Below are 24,067 nucleotides of genomic sequence, written 5' to 3'. Positions count from 1 at the left end.
CTTATAGTAATGTATTTTTTGGCAATGAACTATGGCTACCTATTTTACAAATTTTCGTAAGAAATTAATATATAATGTGTATGTTTTGAAAGACTCGTCATTTACGTCGACTTGAATGAAAAAAAAAGTTTCGGTAGCTTCACGTATCTAATCCAAAAAATATATCGATCGTGTTAATCCCCATTCTCCCCTCTTTTCTCTGTACACGTTTTAGTCGTCTCATATCAAATCCTCTCTCTAAAATAAAAACAAAAAAGATTGAGAGAGACACTTCAAAGAACAAATCATGTGAAAACTTTGAGGTAGGGCTTAATCAAAGAGGTCCAAGAGGGGGGACAAATTGGATAAGAAAGGGTTGGAGCATGTTAAATCTCTGTCCACCAAACCCTCGGGATGATTTAGAGACTCTCAAGTGGACCAATGTAAAGCCATTTTACTCTCTAACGAATCTCTGATTCTCTCTGACTTTAGACAGAGACAAACGGGGACAATGACTTAGATTCATTTCAATCTTATTCGTTTATGGAAGTCAAGAGTTCCACGTAAGGCTTTCTTACAAGATGTGTTAGGTGGAGTCGTTGCATGCACGTATCCGACTGTGAACACGTGGCTACCCATGTTATCACGAGAATTCAACTAAATTATGTGTTGTCTCCCTTGCATGGCTCAAGGATTTATGTATACTTCCGTGTTTGTGACATGATAATGATAAACTGTTTTATAATTATATTTATAAGGTTTAAACACAGTTAGTTATTACTAATAACTATGTATGTATATGTCATTAATAATACAACGAATTAAACTTTACAACTATATAAATAGAATACGTATGCTTCCGTACAAAACAATTACGTCTACGGTCTACCTCAGCTTTAGATGTCTGAACGGAATCTTAAACAAAGATCCGATAAAGGAAACAAACGAATATTTTTATTGGTTGAAAACTCGAAATTAATAGATCAAATATTCTAATAAAAAAATAGATTAAATATTTAATTAGGATCTGGAAAGTCTTATAAATAAATCGAAGGTTACGAAGATTCAAACAAAAAAAAAATATTAAAGTCCTTGAATGCACCAAAACAAAAATTCAGATGCAAACATATATCAATTTTAAACTCAGAATATATGTGTGTGTAATTTCCTCTTAACACAATTTCTCAAAAAAATTTGTTTGGCTCGGATACAAACACAAACACAAATATTTCAACGCAACTGTCACAACATGATAGCAATAAGCTAGTTGGATGAGAGCAATAATAAGCTAGTTGGATGAGAGCAATAATAAGCTAGTTGGAGAATGTATAATAGAATTCAAATATATCTAAACTGGTCCAACGACTCCAACCAATGAAAATAAAATTCATTTAATTGCAACTTTACATAAATAATAGTAATATATATACAATAGAAAACGGGCCAAAATTGGAGGCCTATTTTTAAAGCTGAAAAATAAAATAAAAACTATACTTGTAGAGAAACGAAAGCATAAATTATTTGATTAAAAAATAATTAAAAAAGAAAAAGTTCCAAATTTGCCTTACGCTTAAATTGGAGTTACTTTTATTGGTAAACCCTTCTTTGGCACGGGGAAAGGACCATACTGTATTCCTTCTTCGCCTCCTTCAACTTCCCACCTGCAAATTAAAATCCAAACATCATTTATTAGATTATACAATCATCAATAATTTGATGACTGATAGTAATTATACTAAGTTATACAAACAATCTCAGATTAAACGAGATTCACATCTTTCGTGTTGGACCATATATGGGCAAGGTACTAATTTGACAGGTCGCCGATTCACATGTTTTGTCAATTCTTTTGGGGTACTACAAATCCATGTTATCAACATATATATACAGTATATGAATATATCTACTTACTAACACAAACACAAACACACATACACACAAATACAAATATATACTCAGTAAGGTCTCAAAAATAAATAAAAAGATCAAAGATTGATTTATATATTAGATCTCTTATACAGCTGGCGATCTCTTTCCAATTCTTTATCATCACAAGTTTTTTTTCACGTCATGGGTCCAATGACTCTTTATTAACACACTAGTTCAATCAAACCATCTTCAATATAACACGTAATTAAGGTACAAAAAAACAAAACAATTTTAATGCATATATGATAATATGACATCATAAAGTGATGACGTCGTACAATATATAATTTTGGAGTCGAATGTAGATTATGCAATTTACGTTTGCAAGCAATATTTTACGTTTGATACATTTACGTAGATAATATCTACATTATCTATATTTTTCAGAAAATTTGAAGTTTTGTAATTGTTAAACTCATAAAAATAGAGTGAAAATTCAAAATTTTATAAAATCTAACTTGGTGAAGAATTTTGGCATATATAGAACTGAGACACAAAATTAGAATTCTTCATTAAAAAATTCGAAAATCTTATATACGAAAAGAAAATAAATTACAATACCTGAAGGAAGTAGTGAGGTGGTGAAGGAGGATAAGCATCTCAAGTTTAGCCAACTCACTTCCTGGACATGAGTGCACTCCATTCCCAAATGGCATATAGGTGTAAGGTTTTGGTGACACCTGTCAACATTACAAGATGTGAGGCGTCATCTACATGCAATGCAAGTCCGTCTAAGTCCCCACAAAGTCCCCACAAAGATCGTTCGATGTTTTACTCTTCATCCATCTTTCTATCTTTCGCCAACAATGATTTATCGTAGGTAAATATACCATAGGACTAGTAGTCCAAAGTCATTGTTCCATGTCTCAGTCACCTTATCTACCCCATGCATATATCTACGTAGTCGATAATCTTATCTCATTATGTATATATTACCTCGAATCTGGAAGGATCGAATATATCGGGATCGGGGAAATATTCCGGAGAGTGATGGATTCGCCGGAAAAGAGGAAGAACCTTCCAACCCTTTGGGATCAAGTAGCCTTCAAATTCGACGTCTTGTACTGCTTCTCTAAATGTAAAGGACAATACACTTGCTGCTCTTTGTGTCTCTTGTATCACCTACCAAAAGTACGTATAATAATAACACCATTAATTGAATGTAACGTTATTATGACATCATCACTGCAAATGATAGAATACCGAAATGGTATATACCCTTGAAGTCAGTGGCATTTTTCTTGTATCTTCCCATGAGATTCTTCGGTTTTCTTCTCTTATTTTTCGTCGGATGCCGAGTTGCTCCCTCTGTTAAATTGTAAATAAAGATAAGAAAAGTCAAATGGATTCTTGGTTACAAAAACATTTTTATATTATATCGGAAAGGGTGGAATAACAAAACCATGATATATACATCTCTTTGAAAATATATTAAACTGATATAATCTAGTTGTAAAAAGGATATCTATGATTTATATATATTCTAATGGAGCCAAGAGATAGATATATATAACTATTTTCTCAAATTTTTTTTTGTTGCGATAGTTTCCATAGATGAGAACACACTAATTTCTAGATGATACTTCGCAATACGAACATGCAAAAGATAAACTTGAAAAGGTAAAAAGGAAAAATGAAAGTTTGCTTACGGTGACTTCTTGAAGGAGATTGGGATGGTCGTGTAAGTACTTGAGAAGCCAAGTTAAGACAGAAGCGGTGGTATCGGTGGCGGCGAAGATTACCCCAATGATGTTGTCGGCGATCTGTGAATCACTCAACCCGTTACGTTTCTGATCATTTGCTCCCAGAAGTACTCCCAATAGTCCTCCTCCTTCTCTCCCACTCTCCCTTCTCTTCTTTATCATTCTCCTTAATTCTTCACTTAATTCCCTTCGTGCCTTAATTTTCCAATTACCAAAAAATAAAACATTTATTTATGAGCTTAACCCTAATTTACGCACCATTTATTCTATTTTAAAACACTCAATAAAATAGAATAAAACGAATGGAAGTATTTCCATCACATCAACAAACATCTATGTATTGCAGATGACTTTGTCTTTATGTTTTTGTGAAAAGAATCTACAACCTATGTCAAATAATATCGCACACGTGTGGTCCCCCAAGACCTAAACTGTACAATCTTGTTTTTCAATTCTTTTGTGGTATTTTACGAATGTAGATGGAATTGTCACGTTCAACGTACACATTACTTGAGAGAATTTAAAGAGATCATCTCTATCTACACCGATCATGAGCTTCAAATATACCACTCATACATATATAGTTCATAAGTTAAATATACCTTCATGGATTTGTGAAAAAGTGTGCCGGGTAAGTCTAGAGGCATGGAGTTGTAACCCTTTTCTAGACGTTGATATAGAAGCTTAATTGCTTCAATTTCAGTGGTCTCCTCTTTGTCCCCAAACGCTGACATGATCGCCACATCGAATGCATACTACACCCACAGATCCAATTTTCACTTAAATCAATACTTTCATAGAGATTCGATAGAAAACAACCATAGCGGACCCTCAAACACCAAAGTGTGTGTTTTAGATTTTGTCCACATATTTAATTAATAAAACAAACAAATATCTTTACAGGACATTTTTCCAGAATGGAATATAATATTTCAAATAATTGTAGTGTACAAAACACAAATTAGTCATAAAATAAATTCAAAGTTTGTTTTCTTTCCTCAACTTATTTTTCCTTTTAAGAAAGTGAGGCCCGCAAATTTTGGAAATCTTTTTTTTTTGTCAATATTTTCTTTTGGAATGCCTCAAAGGACCATCCATGCATATAACCCAAAAATAGACCAAAGAGACATACTCGTTTCATGTAGTCGAGGGTGTTGATGGACTTTTGGGATGTCCAACAGGAGAGGGTTTGGAGGACAAGGAGCTCGATGTGAGAGACGGTTGGTCTGAGAGCAGAAGGCATGAAGGATGACTGAACGAGCCGCTTGAGGGTAGAATGGTATGGACCTTGGTGGAAAAAGAGAGCCTCTGGTCCAATCATACGCTCTTTGCTAGGAGGGTAAGTTGGCTTGAACAAGTGAGCTTTGCTCACTAACACCATTCTAGCCGCCTCTGGACTGCTTATCATCACACATGGACATCCCAATATGTGCGTCTTGAATATATCCCCGTACCTGCGGATTCCATATTTCACACTTAGACTGATTTGGAATTTGTGCAAAACATATTTTCATCAATAAAAATTATGAGTAAAATTGTAGTAAAAAGACGACTTTATAGTTGGATTTTGGTAATGTGAATCCTTCAACATTCAATTTTTTTTTTTGGTGTCAAATATATTGGTTAAATAATATAATGAACGATACACCTAAGATTAGTAAACGAGTACCTCATGCCTATTATCTATGTATGTAACTACGAAATAGAAGAAAAGAGTACTTGTTTTGGCGAGTGGCGAAGAAGGAATTGGGATTCTCTGTGTAGAGGCGGAGTGTCTCTCCTATGTAAGGCAAACCCATAGAGCCAGGCGGTAGCCGTCGTCTTTTCTCTTTCAGGTGCAACCGCCATTGAAGCACTAACACTACTACTACTACTACACTTGTTATTGTGATTACTGCCGATTCATCACCATAAACAGAGGAGAAGAAAATAAAAGAAGATGGTGTCGATGACATTCGCATTATTAGGAAGTGATTTAGGTGAATTATTTTTCTACATGAATATGTAGTTATAGTTAGGAATTGTGTGTGTGTTCGTTCTTGTTAGTGACTTCTTGAAGAGTATTAAGGGGTTTATATAAGCTATAGTTGAGGTGGAAAGACACTCCATTCCTGGCCTTTCTTTCTTTTTTTCATATTTTTATATAAAATTTATATTTATGACAAATTTATTCATAATAATCCCAATTTTGCCGCCAATGAATATACCGTAATATTTGCAAAATAAAAAATAATAATACCGTAAATCTTTTTTTCTTTTCGTATTTACTTTTGTTGCAGTTCAAACATTTGCCGACGGTTCTTTGGTCCAATAAACACAAAGTTGGAAACTGCATATAGACTACAGATAGAATCGTATATATAAAAGTAAGATTTCAGTTTGTGCTTATTGGTCCACTTAGATTTTAACAAAAAAAAATAGTTCTGACTGGTAACATGTGTTACTATTGACTTATGTAGAGTTATAGACTTAACTCAAATTTTATTCAAAAATGTTACCAATCACTAACAAAACTAAGGTTCTGACTGGTAAAATGTGTTACTATTGACTTATGTTGAGTTATAGACTTAACTCAAATTTTATTCAAAAATGTTACCAATCACTAACAAAACTAAATTTTTTGAAGTTGACTTTGAATAATTATGTGTTATGGTTGATGTACAAGTTTGAGGTATATCCTTTGTAAAATTGTTAACTCAAAAAATTATTCAACATCATTGAAATTTTCATGAGTTAAGATATGGTAAGTTGAGTTATCTATTTTTTTTAATTAAAAAAACGAAAATTCAGTTATATAATACAAAAAAATTATTCTTTTTGTTTTTATTTAATTCATATATCAATAAAAATAATTTTTACTGTTTTTCTTTTATTTGATAACTTTTTTAATTAGTTATTTTATTTCTCCTAAATTATTATTTTTATTATCATTTGAAATGAAAGTAGGTATAGACCTAAATATGATAAAATTGTAAATATTATGGCATGCATGTAGTTATTTTTTTAATTTGCAATGAAAAAAAGAAGTTTAGTTAACTTTTTGCATATTAAAATTATTTTATATTTCAATATTTATATTTATTTTATTTTTTATAATTTTGTAAAATATATTCACTAATATTTTTAATAATTATAATCAAATAATACATACTGCAACATCTACCACAAAAATGTCACCAGTCAGTAATTTTGATAAGATTAATAAATCAGATTTTTACAGCGATCTATTACATCAAACTACTGTTTTTACCACATAATTTTTACTGCAACTTACATCGAATTATAATATTTTCTGCAACTCAACTTCAATAAATCATGCTACCAGTCAGAGCCAATATTTATATTAAAACACAAATTTAAAAATAATTAATCTTCACATTTAACTCACATAATATAAAACTGAAATCATATAAATCCCCCCTATAAATTATGCATTAACTTTATTCTCCACAAATTTGTATTAATCAATTGTATTAAACCAAAATAATAAATTATAATTGTAGTCTCATTTTTCTAAATGTAATTTTTCATCATTTCTCTTCCTATAAATTACTCATGATCTTATTCTCTTAGTCAATCACTCTTTTATTCTCTAATCTTCTTCTACTACTCTCAAATCTTTTTTTTTTGTTTTGTTTTGTTTTGTGTTTTTTTTTTTTATTGTTGTTGTATGGGTTATAACAAATCAAATCAATATCATTATAAAAGCTTAGTTTTAGAGTTTGTATGATATGTATATCTTATATATATTTTTTAATTTTTTAAAAGGTTTATCTGCATTATCTATTTTATATTAACATCTTATAAGTCATTATTTTCATACTTTCTTACAATATTCACCACACAATAAGATCATGAAGTTGAAATGATCCATATCTAATTATCTATTATGTCTCTGGTTATCTCAAATATTCATGTATCATTTTTAATAATTTCTAAAGATCAATATAATATTTAAAGATCAATATAATTATCCATTTATAAGGTCTATTTTGTTTTGTAAAGTCTATCAGCTCTATTTATAAAGACTATTTTGTTTTGTGATCCAATTGATAAATCTGCAAAGATCAATATAATATATTTTTTTTATGATTTGAGATTTTTGAAAACAAAAAGAACATAATTAAACAATTGGTTTTTGTGTGTTTAATCAAAGTAAAAAATGATCCAAAAAAAATCATATTCAACCGGAACTGAAATATAAAAATAAAATATAATTTTAAAAACACCATTTAACTAAATTCTCTAAAGATGAAACTATTAGTATAAAATCTAGCACTATAAATTAAATTGATGAGTGAAAAAGAAACAAAAATATATAAGTTATCCTTGGGGTTTTAAAAATTATTGAGATTGAACTATATAATTTTACAAGAAAACTAATTTAGTTTGTCACTTCAAAAGTAATATTTTCTTTATTTTGAAATATTATGTGTAAGTGTTGAGAATATATCAACAAACAACCAAATCATGTAAATTTTGATTCGGCCACTTGGTTTTCCTTTTATTTTAGGTTATAAAAAATTAAAATATTTATTTATAACTAAAAGCATATAACTCCATTTAACTCAAATGTAACTCCTATCCAATACTTGTACATTAATTCATACCTCCTACTAACTTATTTATCTTTCAAGAAAAAATGTTTTTGGTTAAATTTTGATATTTTTTAATTATTTTGGTTGGCTAAACTTATATTCATATTTTGGTTGGCTAAATTAATATATTTCTCATGTAAAATTATTGTTTATAATATATTTCTCATTTCAAAGTTTAAAGGAGTATATCATCATATATATAAAAGTAAGGTTTTGGTCTCTCATTATTGGTTTATTTTCATTTAATGTTTTCTAATTTTTGATTTTTTTTTATTTGCTTTCTAATTGGTTAAAACAATATTTAAGACCCAATAAACACAATACATTTAACTCACACATTAAAATAAAATTATAACTGAAAATAAAATAAATTTTGCATTAATCATATTCCTCCACTCAATTTTATTCAAACATAATAAATTATTATTTTAACTCCATAATTCTAAATGTAACTTCCATCATTTCTTATTATATAAATAAGCATTCTCTCAATCTCTCATTCTCTCATATTTACATTCTTTTACAGTTTCATTTTCACATTCTCTCATTCTCTTCTACAATATCTCAAATCATTTTTCGTTTTTTATTTATTTATTTTAGATTTCTTATTTTTGTTGTATGGGTTGTAAAAGACAATTGAAATATTATTGTAAATTTTTAATGCTAAATTTTAATTTTAAGGACTACATGATATATATTTTACATTGTTCTTATTTTAAAAGATTCATCTCCATTATCTAATTTGGATTATTAACTTATAAGTAATCATTCTCTCCTCCTCTCCCACCATTATCAAATATTGTTATATCTCATATGTGTTGTAAGAGTTTGATTCTATATTTTAATTTAGAAAGTATTATATATATATATATATATATTACATTTTTTTTAAAAGATTCATCTCCATTATCTAATTTGGATTATCATCTTACTAGATAAGGGCCCGCATGATATGCGGGTTTAAAAATTGTTGAATAAAATAAATTCTCAACCTTAAACAATGTTTTAAATATATATAAAGAAATTTTATTTCCTAAAATAAATTTATAAATAATTTAAGTTAGAGAATATTTGTATTTATCTTCATACATTTATTTAAATTTATATATTTTTAATATAGTATAACAATTATTACAATAACTAAAAGCTAAATTATATCCCACTTAAACTTTTGCCAAATACTCATCATTACAAATATTGTTATTGTCAAATTTCAAAAACGTTTCACAACTTATTCACAAAATATTTTACATGCAACAAATTCATCAAAGCAACATCTAATAAGTAACCACGTACAATTTTACTCTATGTTTTACCATTAAAAATATGTTCTTATACCCAAAATTATTTTATTGTTAAAGTAGGTTCTTTATCACCACCTATAAAATGTCTTCTAAACAAATTAAACAAATTTTATGTTGCTTTACTTTTATTTTGGCATAATTATAGTTCTTATAATTACTAAAAACAATTCTGACATAATTTATTTAACCATGAAGTTTTTTTTACTCCAAAGATATTGGATGAACAATTGGTGAAAATTATCTACTCGATTACAATGATTTTATGACTAACCCAATAAAAGTTGAGAAATTGAAAGAAATATAATATAATATAATAAAAATAAAATTTGAAAATTATAATCATGATAGTATATATAAGTCTTAGATAATTCAGATATACAAAATAGAAATTTTATATACAATCCAAAACATGACATACAGTCATAATCACCTTAAGGATCAACGGCCTATTTACTATTCATAAGTATCCAATTGTACCAAAACAACTTAAAGTTATGACCTCGTCTCAGATATTCTCGAATCATTAATTTTCTACTTATTTTTACCCGAATCAAAAGTTCTCATATATTTATCCATTTACCTTGTTTAAACGGTTTACGAACCTAATCCGATATAAAACCACATAAATCCGGTTAGAAACCAATTTTTAAAATGGTATACCGTTCTAACTTCCCAAATTTGAAACCGCTTCTCAAATAATTGATCAAGCAGCTCTTGTTTCAGTACCGGAATCATCAACATTATTCAGAAAAGAAAACTCTAAATTTTGACCAGAAACATCAACCACCGACTTATCTTCCAAACTTATAATGCTACTAACTGTAAAATCACTTTTGGAACCTCCATCATTGTCTCCATCTTCGACTAAATTAGTGCGCATTATATACTTTTATTTTATTTCATTGCATCTGATAGCTTCCATTGAAAACCCGCACGAATCAAAGACCCACGCAATAGATTGGCAAAATTATATCAGAAAAAAATCAAAGATCAAAGCTTTCGGCCTTCCAATATAAACATGTAATGTTATGTAGATATAATGTTATTTTCTTAATTAGCTGTCCTATTATATTTCAAAAAAAATAATTCTTTTGACATAACTTATGTTATTTTTTTAAATTTGTTGTTCATTATTTATTTATTAATAATAATATACATGCTTGGTGAATTACTTTTTTGTTTATACATGTCAAAATGTTATTGAGAAAACACATATAATATACGTAGCGTACAATGGTAAATAAATTAGTTTCGTTAATTTTCCTTTTTGATTTAGAAATCTTTTTTTAGATATAAACATGTAAATTTTATTTAGATTTAATGTTATTTTCTTAATTAGCTGTTTTGAAAACTAATAATTTTTGACATATGTCAACATCTCATCAGTATACTTGACACATGTTACGATCATGTTAATTGCTAATTTGAAAACCCAACTTTATATAATAATATTTTTAATAATAAAAAGATTAGTTCATACTTCAATTCAAGCTTTCCTAATACTGTCAATCGGTTCTTCATGATCTTCATTTTCTTCGCATGTGCCTTCAGAAATCATGTTGCAGTACTCATTTGAAATTGGCTAACCATAGAGACATATTCTTTTTTTTTTTTTTTTTTTTTGCAAACAAAGACATAAAATTTAATATGTTAGGTTATATAGTATAATTATACAACCAAATATGGATGGCACATAGTATATTTTTTTGACCATGTAGTGGTTAAGAATTTTTGTAACAGTGAAACTTTGATATAATTATCTTATGCTTTGTTTTACCTTGAAAACTGTGATTTATGATCGTTAAAATTGACACGTGTCACTATCTGGTGAGTATTTAACTTTGATCTCTGATCGTTAAAATTAACACGTGTCACGATCTGGTGAGTTACTAACTTTGAAAACCAAGGTTTATATAATAAGATAGTAATCATTCTCTCCTCCTCTCCCACCAATATCAAATATTGTTATATCTTGTGAAAAAAAAAAATAATGTTGTTATATCTCATATGTGTTGTAACTTGTAAGAGTTTGATTCTATATTTTAATTTAGAAAGTATTATATATATTTAACATTGTTTTCAATTTTTATTTTATTTATACAAAAATAAAATATTTCTTTTATATTTTTTGCCTTTCTAATCTATTTATATTTATTTTTTAAATTTGAATAGTTAAATTTAAATTCACATATGTTGGTTTTAACAAAAAAAAATCAACTTTATTTGAGAATTAGATGTTCCTATTCATTTTTAAACGATAAATGTGTAACATAATATATATAAGCATTTTGTCTTGCAATCAAAAGTTACATTTCCATTGTTTAACTCCATGGTTAAACTATAATATATGTTGTCCTATTTGTAGAAACAACAACATACTTATTTAATATATTTAAAAGAGCAGATAATTAATCGAAATAAACATTTCTCCAAATTTTATAATTCAATCAGTGTGAGTGTACTTATTACTTTAAAAAACCTTTACATTGAAGTTCATAAGATCATATAAGAAAACTAAAATACTATGTCACTTCAAATTTGGAAGGAAATACTTGGTATTCCTTTTTAAAAAAGTGAAGACACATATAAAAATTTATTAATATTTAACTCACTTTAAAGGCATAAAAGGTCATTTAACTCAAAAATAACTTCTATCCAATAATTCCATACATTCCTCCCACAAATATGTATATATATATATATATGTTCAAGATTATATTTAAATATTACATAATTTTTTAGTTAGCTAAACTTATAGTCACATATATACTATATACATAAGAATTTATATTACTTATTAACACCATAATTCGACCCATTATTTGTTTAACTCAAAATTGGTTTCAAAGCCAACTAAAGAAAAACAGAAATGATCTTATTGATATTAGACTAAAATATGGGCATACAAACATAATCACTTACACGGAAGATAATTATTTTTAAAAAATAACTTATTATTGCAACATCAACGTATGAAAGGTTTACATAAGCAGTTAATTAGAAAATCTAAAATAAAATAAATGTATTAAGAACAATATCAATCAATAATAAAATTGGATTCTCGAAAGCAAAAAACAACATCCTCATAATTCATAAAAAATAAATGCTACACATCTAAACGAAATGATATATACATATAGTGTATAAATACAAGTGACTGTGAAACCTGTATATGCCTAATTAAAACAAAATAATACAAAAAAGAAAATGGAAAAGAAAAAAAAAACAAGGAAGTGGCAACTAAACCACAACCCTAACGCGTGGGGAATCACCTAGTATACTAGAAGATATACATACCGCTGTATAATTTAGAATTCTTAATTTCTTATCAACAATTGATTTTAGTTTCTCTATTTTTATTTTTAAATGTAGATATTTTCTACGCACAAAGTTTTCGGCGCTGAACTCTTTATGTGGTTATTGTTCACCTAAATTATATATTCAGGATGAAAATATTTCTTTGTTGATAAGAAAATATGTACGGAACAAGAAAGGAGAAAATAATGTGCAAGTTCATTGGTATTTGTGTATTTGGACTGTATTTTAGCGTTTTTATTTTACTTGCCCTTTGGCTAACCCCACAGTACACTTTAGTGACCACAGAAAAACAAAGACCTTAGTTCATCAAATTTTTTCTCTTGAGATAATTGGGATCCACTGAAAATGTTGTATGGTTGAGTTCTCTTGTCAGCAAGAAAAAATCTAGCAAAGTTAAAACTCTTTTCTTCTTCTTCTTCTTTTTTGTTTTTTTTGGTTTTTCTTGTAGAAATTATTAATGCTTCCATTAGATAAACAAATACTACGTTTGATTTTTTCCATTTTTGTTTTTGTTTTATGAGGATGAATCTTTTTCTCTGTACGATGTGATAGTTAATTTTTTTTAATGTATTTTTGTATACACAGTGACAGTAGAAGATAATACAAAGAATCTTTTCACTAAACAACAATTGAAAACATCATAATTTAAGACATCAAGTAAAATGGATCAAAACAACTATTGATAGTAAGTTAATTCATTTTATCATAACAAGTTATTTTTCTAGGTCGGCATCTAGTTTATAAGGAACATAAAAAAAAATCTAAGTTGTTAAATATAAGGTTTTTACTCTGGTCACATAAAACCTTTCTCTTACTATTATTGAAAACTTTTTTTTTTTTAAGTATTATTATCGAAAACTTAATACTTACGTTAGGAAATTACATACATATTATCTCAGTAAAATAGTAACACTTATGTATAACTGATGTATATGGTCTTTCGTTGTAGTGAAAGGGCTGCGTAGTGGATTAGTTGGATAAAGATAATACAAATATAGCATTTGAAGAGGTTTGAAAGAAAATAACGTAGCCCGTGACATCCTGAGGAATCCACGTACGCAGAGACGAGTACCAGAGATCACTGCAAGATTCAGTAACCGCTTGCTTCGCTGAACTCCTCAGCTACTCACACTTTAACTTTTCCTCCTCCTTAAGATACTTCCCTTCGTTTTATTTTTTTGTAAGTCCTAGGTATATATATTTTCATGAAAATATAAACGTTTCTTACTATTATTTCTCATACTCATTCTTTTGGTCGGCGATCGAATAATTTGTTATAGTCAGTTTTGTTTTTTTGGGTGCGGGCTTAAGTATACTGGTGAAAGGCTTTGCATATCTTAAGAGTAATAGAAGTGCGTTTGATAAAACACAAGTGTCTTCTTTCAAACATTGTGTATAGGCAAGCACTAAAAGATAAATAATTTCAAATAATTATAAATTGTGCATAGTAAATTGAGAAAATCATATAAGCTGAAACAAATATGTTTTTAAACATCTAACAAAATGGAACAGGGTAGTATAATATATTCACTCATTGGAAATGAAAGTTCAGGAATAACATGAGATAAAACCAAAGGTGTTTGAGACCTTGCCAAAACAAAAGAATAAAAAACAAAGCGAAAGATATTTATGAAACCATTAACAGTGAAGTCATATAATCTAATTAAAAGTGCATTAAGTTGCCAAAATGTTTCCTTCGTCTTCGAGGAAAGATTGAATTCCGAATATCTTTTTGAATCAGCTTGAAAATGGTTTGGTGAGGCAGTACCATAGATGAAACATTGTGGCTTGAGCTAGTAGCTTTAGGATAAGCAGATAATATATTAACTTTCACTTAAGAATCTATAATTTTTTCTTTCTTTTTCTTTTGATAAATAGATGAAATTTTGAGCTATATATAACGTATCGAGTTTTCTAAAACATCTCTTTATTGTTCAGCGCCACATTTAATATCAGATTCTCCATCTTCATGATACATCGGTTGCATAGTGAAGCGTTCTTCGCTCGGGGTACAAGAAAATCCTTCTAAGCTCAAACTCCATATTTAGTGAAAGACTTGGTGGCCGTGGTGTGATTTGCACAGTTGAAGGGCTCTGAATGTAGTGATCAGTCATCGGTGAACTCACATTATGAACATTAGTTTTCTTGAAAGTATGGGACTTTAAGTCTTTCTCATCGAAGGTTCTGAACAAAACCTTTAGCTTTCTCCACGAGGAGCCTTCGGAATCATCACATAGTGTGTGCCTATGTTCATTCAAGTAAAGGACAACGAAGATGAGTAATGCCAATAATGAAGCAGTGCCTGCTATTAGAAACAGACCCCATAGGTTACGGAGGCTGAGACTGTTGGATGTAAGAGCGGTATTTGGATCAGGACAATCATTCTTCTTCCGGAACCATTTGTTTTCGATTTCTTGCATTTCATCTCCTTCAGTCACATCTAAGATAGCTGTTGAGATATCTCCTGTCAAAGGTGAATTCTTGGGGAAGGCCTACACATTGATCATGGAAACAAATTAAAACACCCGACCAATGAAAACACCTGAATAAATGTGTATTTTGTTTTCCCTACTTTGTAAAGTAAGTAAACGTCACTTACAAAGCCAAAACCAGCAGTCTTAAATGTAGGTTCAACCATGGCATATTTGGAGCACGACTGAGGAAGAATAGCATTAAGGTAAGCCACTTCATCGAAAGCTGCTGCTATACCATTTGATCTCCCCTTGGACAAAAGTTCATCGGCTTCTTTGGAAGAATAAAAAGGTTTAAGATTATTTATATGAAATCCCAAATCTAATAGAATATCTTTAACAAAAGTACCGCCTTGGTACCCTACATAATCCTTATTTTTGATGAGATCGTTCACAGTTATGGCCGCTGGATGGAAACGTTGTGCCATCAAGAAAGAAGTGAGATTAGCTGTGTAGCTCTGAGTGAGAACAAGCATCACAAAGCACCACACAACCATCACAAACCTTGCTAAATTGCTTACTACCTTCTCACCTATATATGCATGCACAAGTTCATTTTTATCATTAATTAGAATCTTGTTTTTTTTCTTAACCAATATGACAATGAAAATATATATGTTGGTTTTGTGATAGACTTAAATATTTTATCATTACTAAGATTCATGATTGGTGTAAGAACTTACGGTTGGCAAAAACCATGGTGGAGAAAGAGAACCAAAAACTTGTGCCAATCTGGTGGTGAGGCGGTCCACGGAAGTCTGTGTTGATTCTATGTTCGAACAACCACACAACGAAACCAATGAGGACGAGAAAACAACAAGTAGTGACCCATAAGCCTAAGCTCCAAGGTTTAAGGAACACCCATGTGTTATTATTCTCATTGTCTCTCACCGGCACCATCATAGATACTCCAGACTCTGTGTACGGTAATGTGAAGTCAACATACAAAGACCTGTTCGCTGTGATGGTTACATCTCCAACAACTGCATCCCATGTCTGATCAATTTATTGATAAAATAATGTTAATTTTGTGAATGTATAGAATTTGTTTGTAAGTAGAAATATGGGAAGAAAAAAACAGAACTAACCTTGTTATATACTTGGCAGACCAAATTGTTATAGTCAATTGGGGATTCTAAACTGATGTATTCAAGACTGACTGAATATGACAACTTCTTAAGAGCAGCTTCAAAGATGTCTATGGCGTAACCCTTTGCGGTTGTTATGTTTGTAGTAGGATCTCTGATTACCTCCACAAAATCAAAGAAGCCTTTCTTCATTGGAACGCCCACTGTAAGTTTCTTCCTTGGAATCTCCCATCCTTTCGGATCGGTTTTTGACTTCCCTGGCCATATCACCGGTCCCAACTTTGTTTTGTCTGAATTAGCTTTCACAAATCCAATTATCCTCTCTTTATTTCCAACAAAATTGATGATCTCAAACTTTGGTGACTCGAGCTGCCCGTCCGTAAGATTAAAGTCTCCTGCTAAACCCTTGAAACTTACTTCCCAAAGAGCCTTTTGAAGACCTGGACCGTAGGGAGAGACTCCTACGTTCCCCAAATCTGTCATGTTCTTTGACGAGACGCTTCCATTATCGTACTGTAAGCTATCAAAATTGGTTTTCTCCACGGCCAAGGCCAATGCAGTCATTGAATCATAAGCCCATAATGCAAATATGTGTAGTTGATCCCTCGTGGATGTTTTCTCTTTCTCGAACGATCTTTCCCATCTCAATTGGAAATCTTCAAGCTCTTTCGATTTGGGGACATGGCTCCTCACACCTAAGACGCCCTCTATAGTATTTAAGTTATGACCATGGTCGATATGTCTCATCATATGTGTCATTTCATTGGTTATTAACCATACATACCCTTCCTCCATCATCCCGATCTCTCTAGCTTTTTGAAAAACACGTAAAGCCAGACTTGATTCCATGTGGACAACAAATACTCTCGTTTGCCTCCCCATAAGCTTACGGAGTTCATTTTGAATTTGACTATCGTTAGCCTCCGTAGCAATGGCACTTTTGTTGACTTCCACGTTTTGTAAAGCGTCAGACAAGAAAGGCATGAGTCCTTTACCTAACTCGTTGTCCTCATAAATGGCGACGACGCTTCTCCAGCTATAGGATTTGACAATGGCGGCAATGGCTTTGACCTGGGATGAGTCGTCGAGAGTGGCTCGGACAAAGTAAGGGCTTTTGATGGATGTCAAAAGAGGGCTTGTTGCTGAGAATGTGATGGTTGGTACTTGAGTTTTGTTGGCCAGTCTAATCATAAACTCTGCTTGCATAGAGTTTTTTGGTCCGATGATGGCGCTCACTTGCTCGTTCTTGATTAGGTCCAAGGCTGCTTGCACCACAAGAAAACACAAATAAAAGAAGAAAGGTTAATAGCACTTGTAAAACTTGACAATAATTGAAACTCATAGATTACGGATATATTCCCAATAAATTACGAGAACATTAATCTATATAAAAGTTAAAACTTAAAATATTGATTGTAGAGGTATTATATGACATGTCACCAATGTTTGACCCATTCATCTACTAATATATTAGACTCGTGCGTTAAATAAAATTAACGAAACTAATAGTAATATATATTTGGTGTGAATATATAGTAGTATATATTTTTTGCAACAATACAAACTTCACCACGACTTTCTAGAAAATAAGGACTATGAACTCTGTGTAAGAGATTGTTCTTAAGTCTTAGACAAGATAAAGAAGACATTTTTATCAGATTCAGCAAATCATGTCTGGCCGTAGCCCTAACATCCTACGTAACATGTTTGTGTTTAATTCAATAATGATTAATAAATTAAATGATTTCTTTCATTTATAAAGCAAAACATAGAGAAGTAACGAACCTGCAGCTGAAGCCTGAACCGTATCTTCCATGGAATCTCTAACATGAAGCGTAATTCTTGTGCGGTAACTAGGATGATCCTTGTAGAAATCCGACAACGACATGTTAATAGAAGTGAGGCAGATCTTGGAAAATGTTGTATTGAGATCAAGAACTACCCCTACTTTGATTTCACTTGTTTGGTTTTGTCCTAAACCAACATCCATCGACAAAAAAAAACCAACAAGCAGGAAAATGTAACTTCGAAAGGTGTTATTTGTTTTTCTACGGTTCATCATCAGTATCATCCAAAGATTGAGGAGACCGACACTTCATGTGATTCTTTAACTCCCCTTTTTACTACATATGTATATATATATATATATATACAGAGAATGGATCGGTTTGAAAGGGTCTTAAAATCTATGAAAGACGTCGAAATGCTATACCCAAAATTGGTTTCTCAATGAAAGTGACATAAAATAATAATCAAACATTCAAACAGTGTTGACTATGAATAGAATAAGTGGTTTGTAAGTGTAGATATGAATCTTCGCAGATGGGTTTTCTTTGCAAAACATAGCGACAAAATTTCCATAACTTCTACTATATAAAGCTAAAATAAATATATGGAGGTTAATTATATACTAGTATATGGTCAAAATGATGTCAATGTCCCTCCATTGGTTTATAATTCTTTTTTGTTTCCATTACTTGCTGTCCGAAATTAAACTGACCTTTGTTTTGTTGGGATTCATGATGATTTATTAAACGTAGATTCTATCAAAAGACTTCAAAAGGTTTGAGTCAATCCGGTTGACCCATTCTTAATATCTTGACCATTAATTTCCGTTATGGAAAACTCCCTGCTTGAAGCTTCAGCTTTTTTTTTTTTTTTTTTTTTAATTATACATTGAATTGCTGCTATATATTTCAATATTTGTAATTGTACGTATGGCTTTCTTATGTTTTCTACACATATTTCCGATTTTTTAAAATAGAAATTATCGTTTAGTTTTTTATTATTCTGAAGTTATCTCTTTCCTATTCTATTGTCTCATATAATTACGAATTTACGACTAGTAAACCATATTAAACTGATCTTGACTTTAACCCGAATTTTAGTTCGATTTAGTTTGAACTAACCTTTGGCCTAACCCGAGTCTTCTTAGAAACGAAAAAAATGGAGATGGCTCATGCCTCATGGCGAGTATAAAGGAACAACCGTTAAAACCAATAAAAACCACGAGAGACCAAACAAGAGCTCGTGACGGACTGATATACACGTGAAGTCGTGAACAACTAATGCATGGCGGGTGGATTTTGAACGAACAGATCCCTTTTTCGAGACCATGGTTGGGAATGGATGGGCAGATTAGGAATGCGAAGACCTTTACTTTAAAAAGAAATTCTCGTTATTTCACTACAAGAAATACTTGCATTGATAGCATTACATTATAGCACGATTTACTGCAATGCTATCGTAGATGAGTTAGTAATTGTGTTATTATAGCATAGCGTTTTTAAAACACTGTGAAAAAAATTTTACTAAGAGGGAAACTAAAGTCACTTAGTCCGCCAAACACTTAGCCAATATTTCACAAACTTTACACTTTACTCTTTTTTCCCAAAAGGAAAATCACTTTCACGACAAAACCTAAGTCTTAACTCTCTCGAAGCTTTCGTGAGACCCACCAAATCAAACCCACAAATCGCTCTCTCAGACCCTCAAATCGCTCTCTCAGACCCTCAAATTGCTTCACCAAGCACGAATTGAACTCGCCGGAAAAACTCTTGAAAGTACCGGCGACAACCGAGCTTTTAGCCGCCGACCCTAATTTCGCATATCTCGGATTTGAGCTTGAATCGAAGGCATGTCTTGCTTCCTCTTACTCTTTCTTTCTTTCTTTTACTATGGGTTCTTTTCCTTTGATTGTAAACAACGATTCTATGTGATTTCATAGTTTTCCTCTTTTCTTTGCATCCATATGTTTCGATTGAAGCTCAAATAGGTTTATTTGTTTCGATTCCGTCAAGAAATTGGATAAATTCACAGTTTTTTTGGACATGCAATACATTTGCTCAATCTGTGTACTGTTGATTTGTTCATTATAAGGGCTTTGCGATTTTGTTTAAGCGTAGTTTAAGCCCTTATAAATTCATTATAAGGCTTTGCCATTGTTGAATGTCTTCTCTGCATCACAGATTTAATTCATAGGCTTCTGTAGCATTTAAGTTGCTAGGTTATAATTTACATTCATGATTTCATTCTAAGACCTGTTTGATACAATGCAATGCCGAACCAACCTAATTTATTCATCATATAGTAATTCAAATATTCTTTTTTTGCAAGTCTTGCTGATTCCAATATTGGATAGCTGAAGCAACTCTACTATTTTGCTGAAATCATACGACATGTTGGTACAATGTCTTACCTTGTTATGTTGTGTGTTTGATTTTTGATTCATTTATAACATTACTGTGAATGTGTTTGTCTTGTTATTGTGGTTTATTTATGATAGTTTGTGTCTGAATGGTCTTTTGTATAAAGTGTTGCTGAAAATAACTATTGGTGTAATGCTGTTTTGGTTTCTGTTTTATTCGATATGTGTTTGACATAGTGTACTGATCTGATATATCTTTTTGAATTGTTGTCTATATTGATATATGCGATTTAGTTTTATACTGGAGTTATTTTGTTATAAGATTTTTTCATTAACTCTGTTATGATATGATATTAAGGATACTAAAGATATTAAGGATACTAAAGGTTTGAATTAAGCTTAGAACATATAATGTTGGACAAAGATTGGGTGCATCTTTCCAGGTATTAAATGGTATCATCATGAAGAATTGAATTTAACGGTTGAAGGTAACATTGACAACAGATTTAAAAAGTGGAGTGATGAGATTTTTAGGTTATATGAAGCAGCTGATGAGTTTATGGCTGACGAGTTTGGTAATATGGCTGACTTAGGTGATAGTGGAGAGGGTGAAGAGAAGAAAGAAGATGATTTTCTTACAAAACTTGCAGATGCTGAAACACCCTTGTATCCAAGTTGTGTCAACCATAGTAAGCTCTCGGCTATAGTAACACTATTCAGAATCAAGTCACAGAAAGGTTGGTCTGATAAGAGCTTCAATGACCTGCTAGAAATATTGTCGAAGATATTACCAAAGGATAATGTGCTACACACATCACTGTACGAGGTGAAGAAATTTCTGAAATCATTTGACATGGGTTACCAGAATATTCATGCATGCGTCAATGATTGTTGTCTATTCAGAAAAAAGTACAAGACGCTTGATAAGTGTCCTAAATGCAAGACTTCTAGGTGGAAGACTAACATGCAAACTGGTGAAATAAAAAAAGGTGTTCCACAGAAAGTATTAAGATACTTTCCGATTATACCAAGGCTAAAGAGAATGTTCAGATCAGAGAAAATAGCCAAGGACTTAAGGTGGCATTTCACTAACAAAAGCAGTGATGGAAAACTTCGACACCCTGTAGATTCAGTTACTTGGAATCATATGAACGTCAAGTATCCTTCTTTTGCAGCTGAAGAAAGAAACATGTGGCTTGGACTTTCCACAGATGGATTTAATCCATTCAATATGAAGAACACCAAGTATAGTTGCTGGCCTGTTTTGCTAGTAAACTACAATTTGCCACCGAATTTGTGTATGAAGAAGGAGAACATCATGCTTATGCTACTGATTCCTGGACCACAACAACCTGGTAATAGCATTGATGTATACTTAGAACCTCTTATAGAGGATCTAATTCATCTCTGGAACAATGGAGAGTTTATATATGATACCTTCAGCAAATCTACTTTGGACGATTAGTGATTTTTCGGCCTATGGGAATCTTGCAGGATGCAAAGTAAAGGGTCAAATGGGCTGTCCTTTATGTGGGAAAAATACAAACAGCATGTGGTTAAAGTTCAGCCGAAAACATGTCTACATGAGTCATAGAAAGGGTTTGCCACCAACACATAGTTTCAGAGGAAAGAAGTTGTGTTTTGATGGTAAAGCTGAACATAGGAGAAAGGGAAGGATATTAAGTGGCGAGGAAATTCTCAAAACCTGAAGAATTTCAAGAATGACTTTGGAAATCTGAAAAAATCTGTCCGTAAGAGGAAAAGTACAGATTGTACTGGAATGATGTCTGATAGTGATGATTTATCCACTGATTCATCTGAGGATGAAGATGAGGAAATAGAAGTAGATGAGGATGAGTTATCTAGATGGAAGAAAAGATCTATTTTTTTCAATCTACCTTATTGGGAGGTATGCTAATAATTTACTATTGTGATTATTTCAGTTTCATATTTTATCAATTAAACCTTGTTTAATTTTCGTTTTGTTCTTGTATGTGTTGGTTAGGATCTTCCGGTTAGGCATAACTTAGACGTAATGCATGTGGAGAGAAATGTGGCTGCAAGTATTGTATCTACTTTGCTACATTGTGGGAAATCAAAGGATGGTCTTCAGGCACGTAAGGATCTGGAATATCTGGGTATTAGAATCCTAAAACACAAGGAAAAAGAACATACCTTTCAGCAGCTCCTTGGTCATTGTCGAAGACAGAGAAGAAAGTCTTTTGTAGGCGAATTTTTGACTTCAAAGGACCAGATGGCTACTGTTCAGACATATCGAAAGGCGTATCATTAGACGACTGTAAGATCACCGGTCTGAAATCACACGATTATCACGTCTTAATGCAACAGCTACTTCCTATTGCACTTAGAGGTTTGTTACCAAAAGGTCCTAGGATAGCAATTGTACGCTTATGCAAATTTTACAACCACTTGTGTCAGCGAGTAATTGATAGAGAGCAGCTTTTGGTAATGGAAGCTGAGATCGTTGAAACGCTCTGGATGTTTGAAAGATTTTTTACTCCAAGTTTCTTTGATATAATAGTGCATTTGACAGTACATCTAGGAAGAGAAGCATGGCTAGGTGGACCAGTCCATTTTAGATGATAATACCCATTTGAAAGGTATAACTTGTCTTTCTTTTGGTAATTGTTTATCTTTTCTTCTATTGAGCTGTCTTGGGATAATCAATGTCTTGTTGCTAATCTACATTTACACTTTTCAGGTATATGAAAGTTCTTAAAGATTTTGTAAGAAACCCGGCAAGACCTGAGGGGTGTATGGCCGAGTCATATCTCGTTGAAGAATGCATTCACTTTTGTAGTGAATTTTTGAAGAATACTACAAATGTAGAGGAAAAACTAGATAGAAACAATGAATATGAGAATAGTTCTATACTAGAGGGTCGCCCAATATCTGCAAGCACTTCAATTACTCTTACTGAAATGGAGACGAAAATTGCCCACCTTGCTGTTATACAAAACGTGGCTGTTGTTGATCCTTATGTCGAGTAAGTTTCTGTTTTTCTATTGCACTTGTCATACCTTTTCTTTTTTCTAAAATCTATATGATTATTAATTCTTATTATTAAACTTATACAAGTGAGCACCTTCAGTACCTTCAAGACTCAAATGGGAGATGTAGATCTGATGCATCACATTTATGGAAGATGCATACAGAAAAGTTTGCGGATTGGCTAAAAAAAAAGGCAAATTATAATTTATCTTAATTTTCTGCATTTATATTATGTTTTTGACTGTATGTGTCTGATTTGTTTCTTATTTTTTTGGTAGATCCCGCTTGATTCAGATATACATGAAGAAACACTTAAATGGTTGGCTTATGGTCCGCGTAGTTCTGCTCGGTCGTATACAGGATATATTGTTAATGGGCAACGGTTTCACACTAGTTCAGTTGATAGGAAAAGTCAGAATAGTGGGATCTTGTATGAGGCTACAACAGTATGTAGATCTCATAAGTTTTAATATTCTTTCAACTGATAAAGACAGTTTTTTGGTATAGAAGCAAAATAG

The 24,067-nt window shown here is 31.4% G+C and overlaps 1 protein-coding gene and 2 pseudogenes across 2 annotated transcripts; 1 reads left to right on the top strand and 2 right to left on the bottom strand.

The window, feature by feature from the left end:
* Positions 1–1,354: 1,354 nt before the first annotated feature.
* LOC104749974 (abscisic acid 8'-hydroxylase 2) lies at positions 1,355–5,756 on the bottom strand. Its single transcript, XM_010471691.3, has 8 exons — positions 5,331–5,756; positions 4,744–5,065; positions 4,214–4,366; positions 3,558–3,806; positions 3,127–3,216; positions 2,845–3,030; positions 2,470–2,588; positions 1,355–1,640 (listed from the first exon to the last, which is right to left on the bottom strand). The coding sequence occupies exons 1-8, from the start codon at positions 5,570–5,572 to the stop codon at positions 1,550–1,552; spliced, it is 1,452 nt and encodes a 483-aa protein (XP_010469993.1). The 5' UTR covers positions 5,573–5,756; the 3' UTR covers positions 1,355–1,549.
* An 8,876-nt stretch (positions 5,757–14,632) lies between these two features.
* On the bottom strand, positions 14,633–18,547 carry LOC104749973 (glutamate receptor 2.9-like; annotated as a pseudogene). Its single transcript, XR_015583816.1, has 5 exons — positions 18,176–18,547; positions 16,391–17,652; positions 15,986–16,298; positions 15,431–15,834; positions 14,633–15,323 (listed from the first exon to the last, which is right to left on the bottom strand). The product of XR_015583816.1 is annotated as a glutamate receptor 2.9-like (transcript).
* Positions 18,548–22,040: 3,493 nt separating this feature from the next.
* On the top strand, positions 22,041–24,019 carry LOC147925158 (uncharacterized; annotated as a pseudogene).
* The last annotated feature ends 48 nt before the right edge of the window (positions 24,020–24,067 follow it).

Source organism: Camelina sativa, chromosome 16 (genome assembly GCF_030686135.1).
Source record: "Camelina sativa cultivar CO46 ecotype springtype chromosome 16, ASM3068613v1".
In the NCBI taxonomy this organism is placed as follows: Eukaryota; Viridiplantae; Streptophyta; class Magnoliopsida; order Brassicales; family Brassicaceae; genus Camelina; species Camelina sativa.
Note: the sequence above shows the minus strand (reverse complement) of the source record. Positions and strands in the feature narration are given on the sequence as shown.

Bases quoted from the DNA above. Each gene is read 5' to 3' on its own strand.
- LOC104749974 (XM_010471691.3), bottom strand. From the start codon at position 5,572: ATGCGAATGTCATCGACACCATCTTCTTTTATTTTCTTCTCCTCTGTT. The intron at 5,066-5,330 runs GTACTCTTTTCT...TGGAATCCGCAG, and splicing joins TTCGCCACTCGCCAAAACAA to GTACGGGGATATATTCAAGA. The intron at 4,367-4,743 runs GTATGTCTCTTT...CTGTGGGTGTAG, and splicing joins CCCTCGACTACATGAAACGA to TATGCATTCGATGTGGCGAT.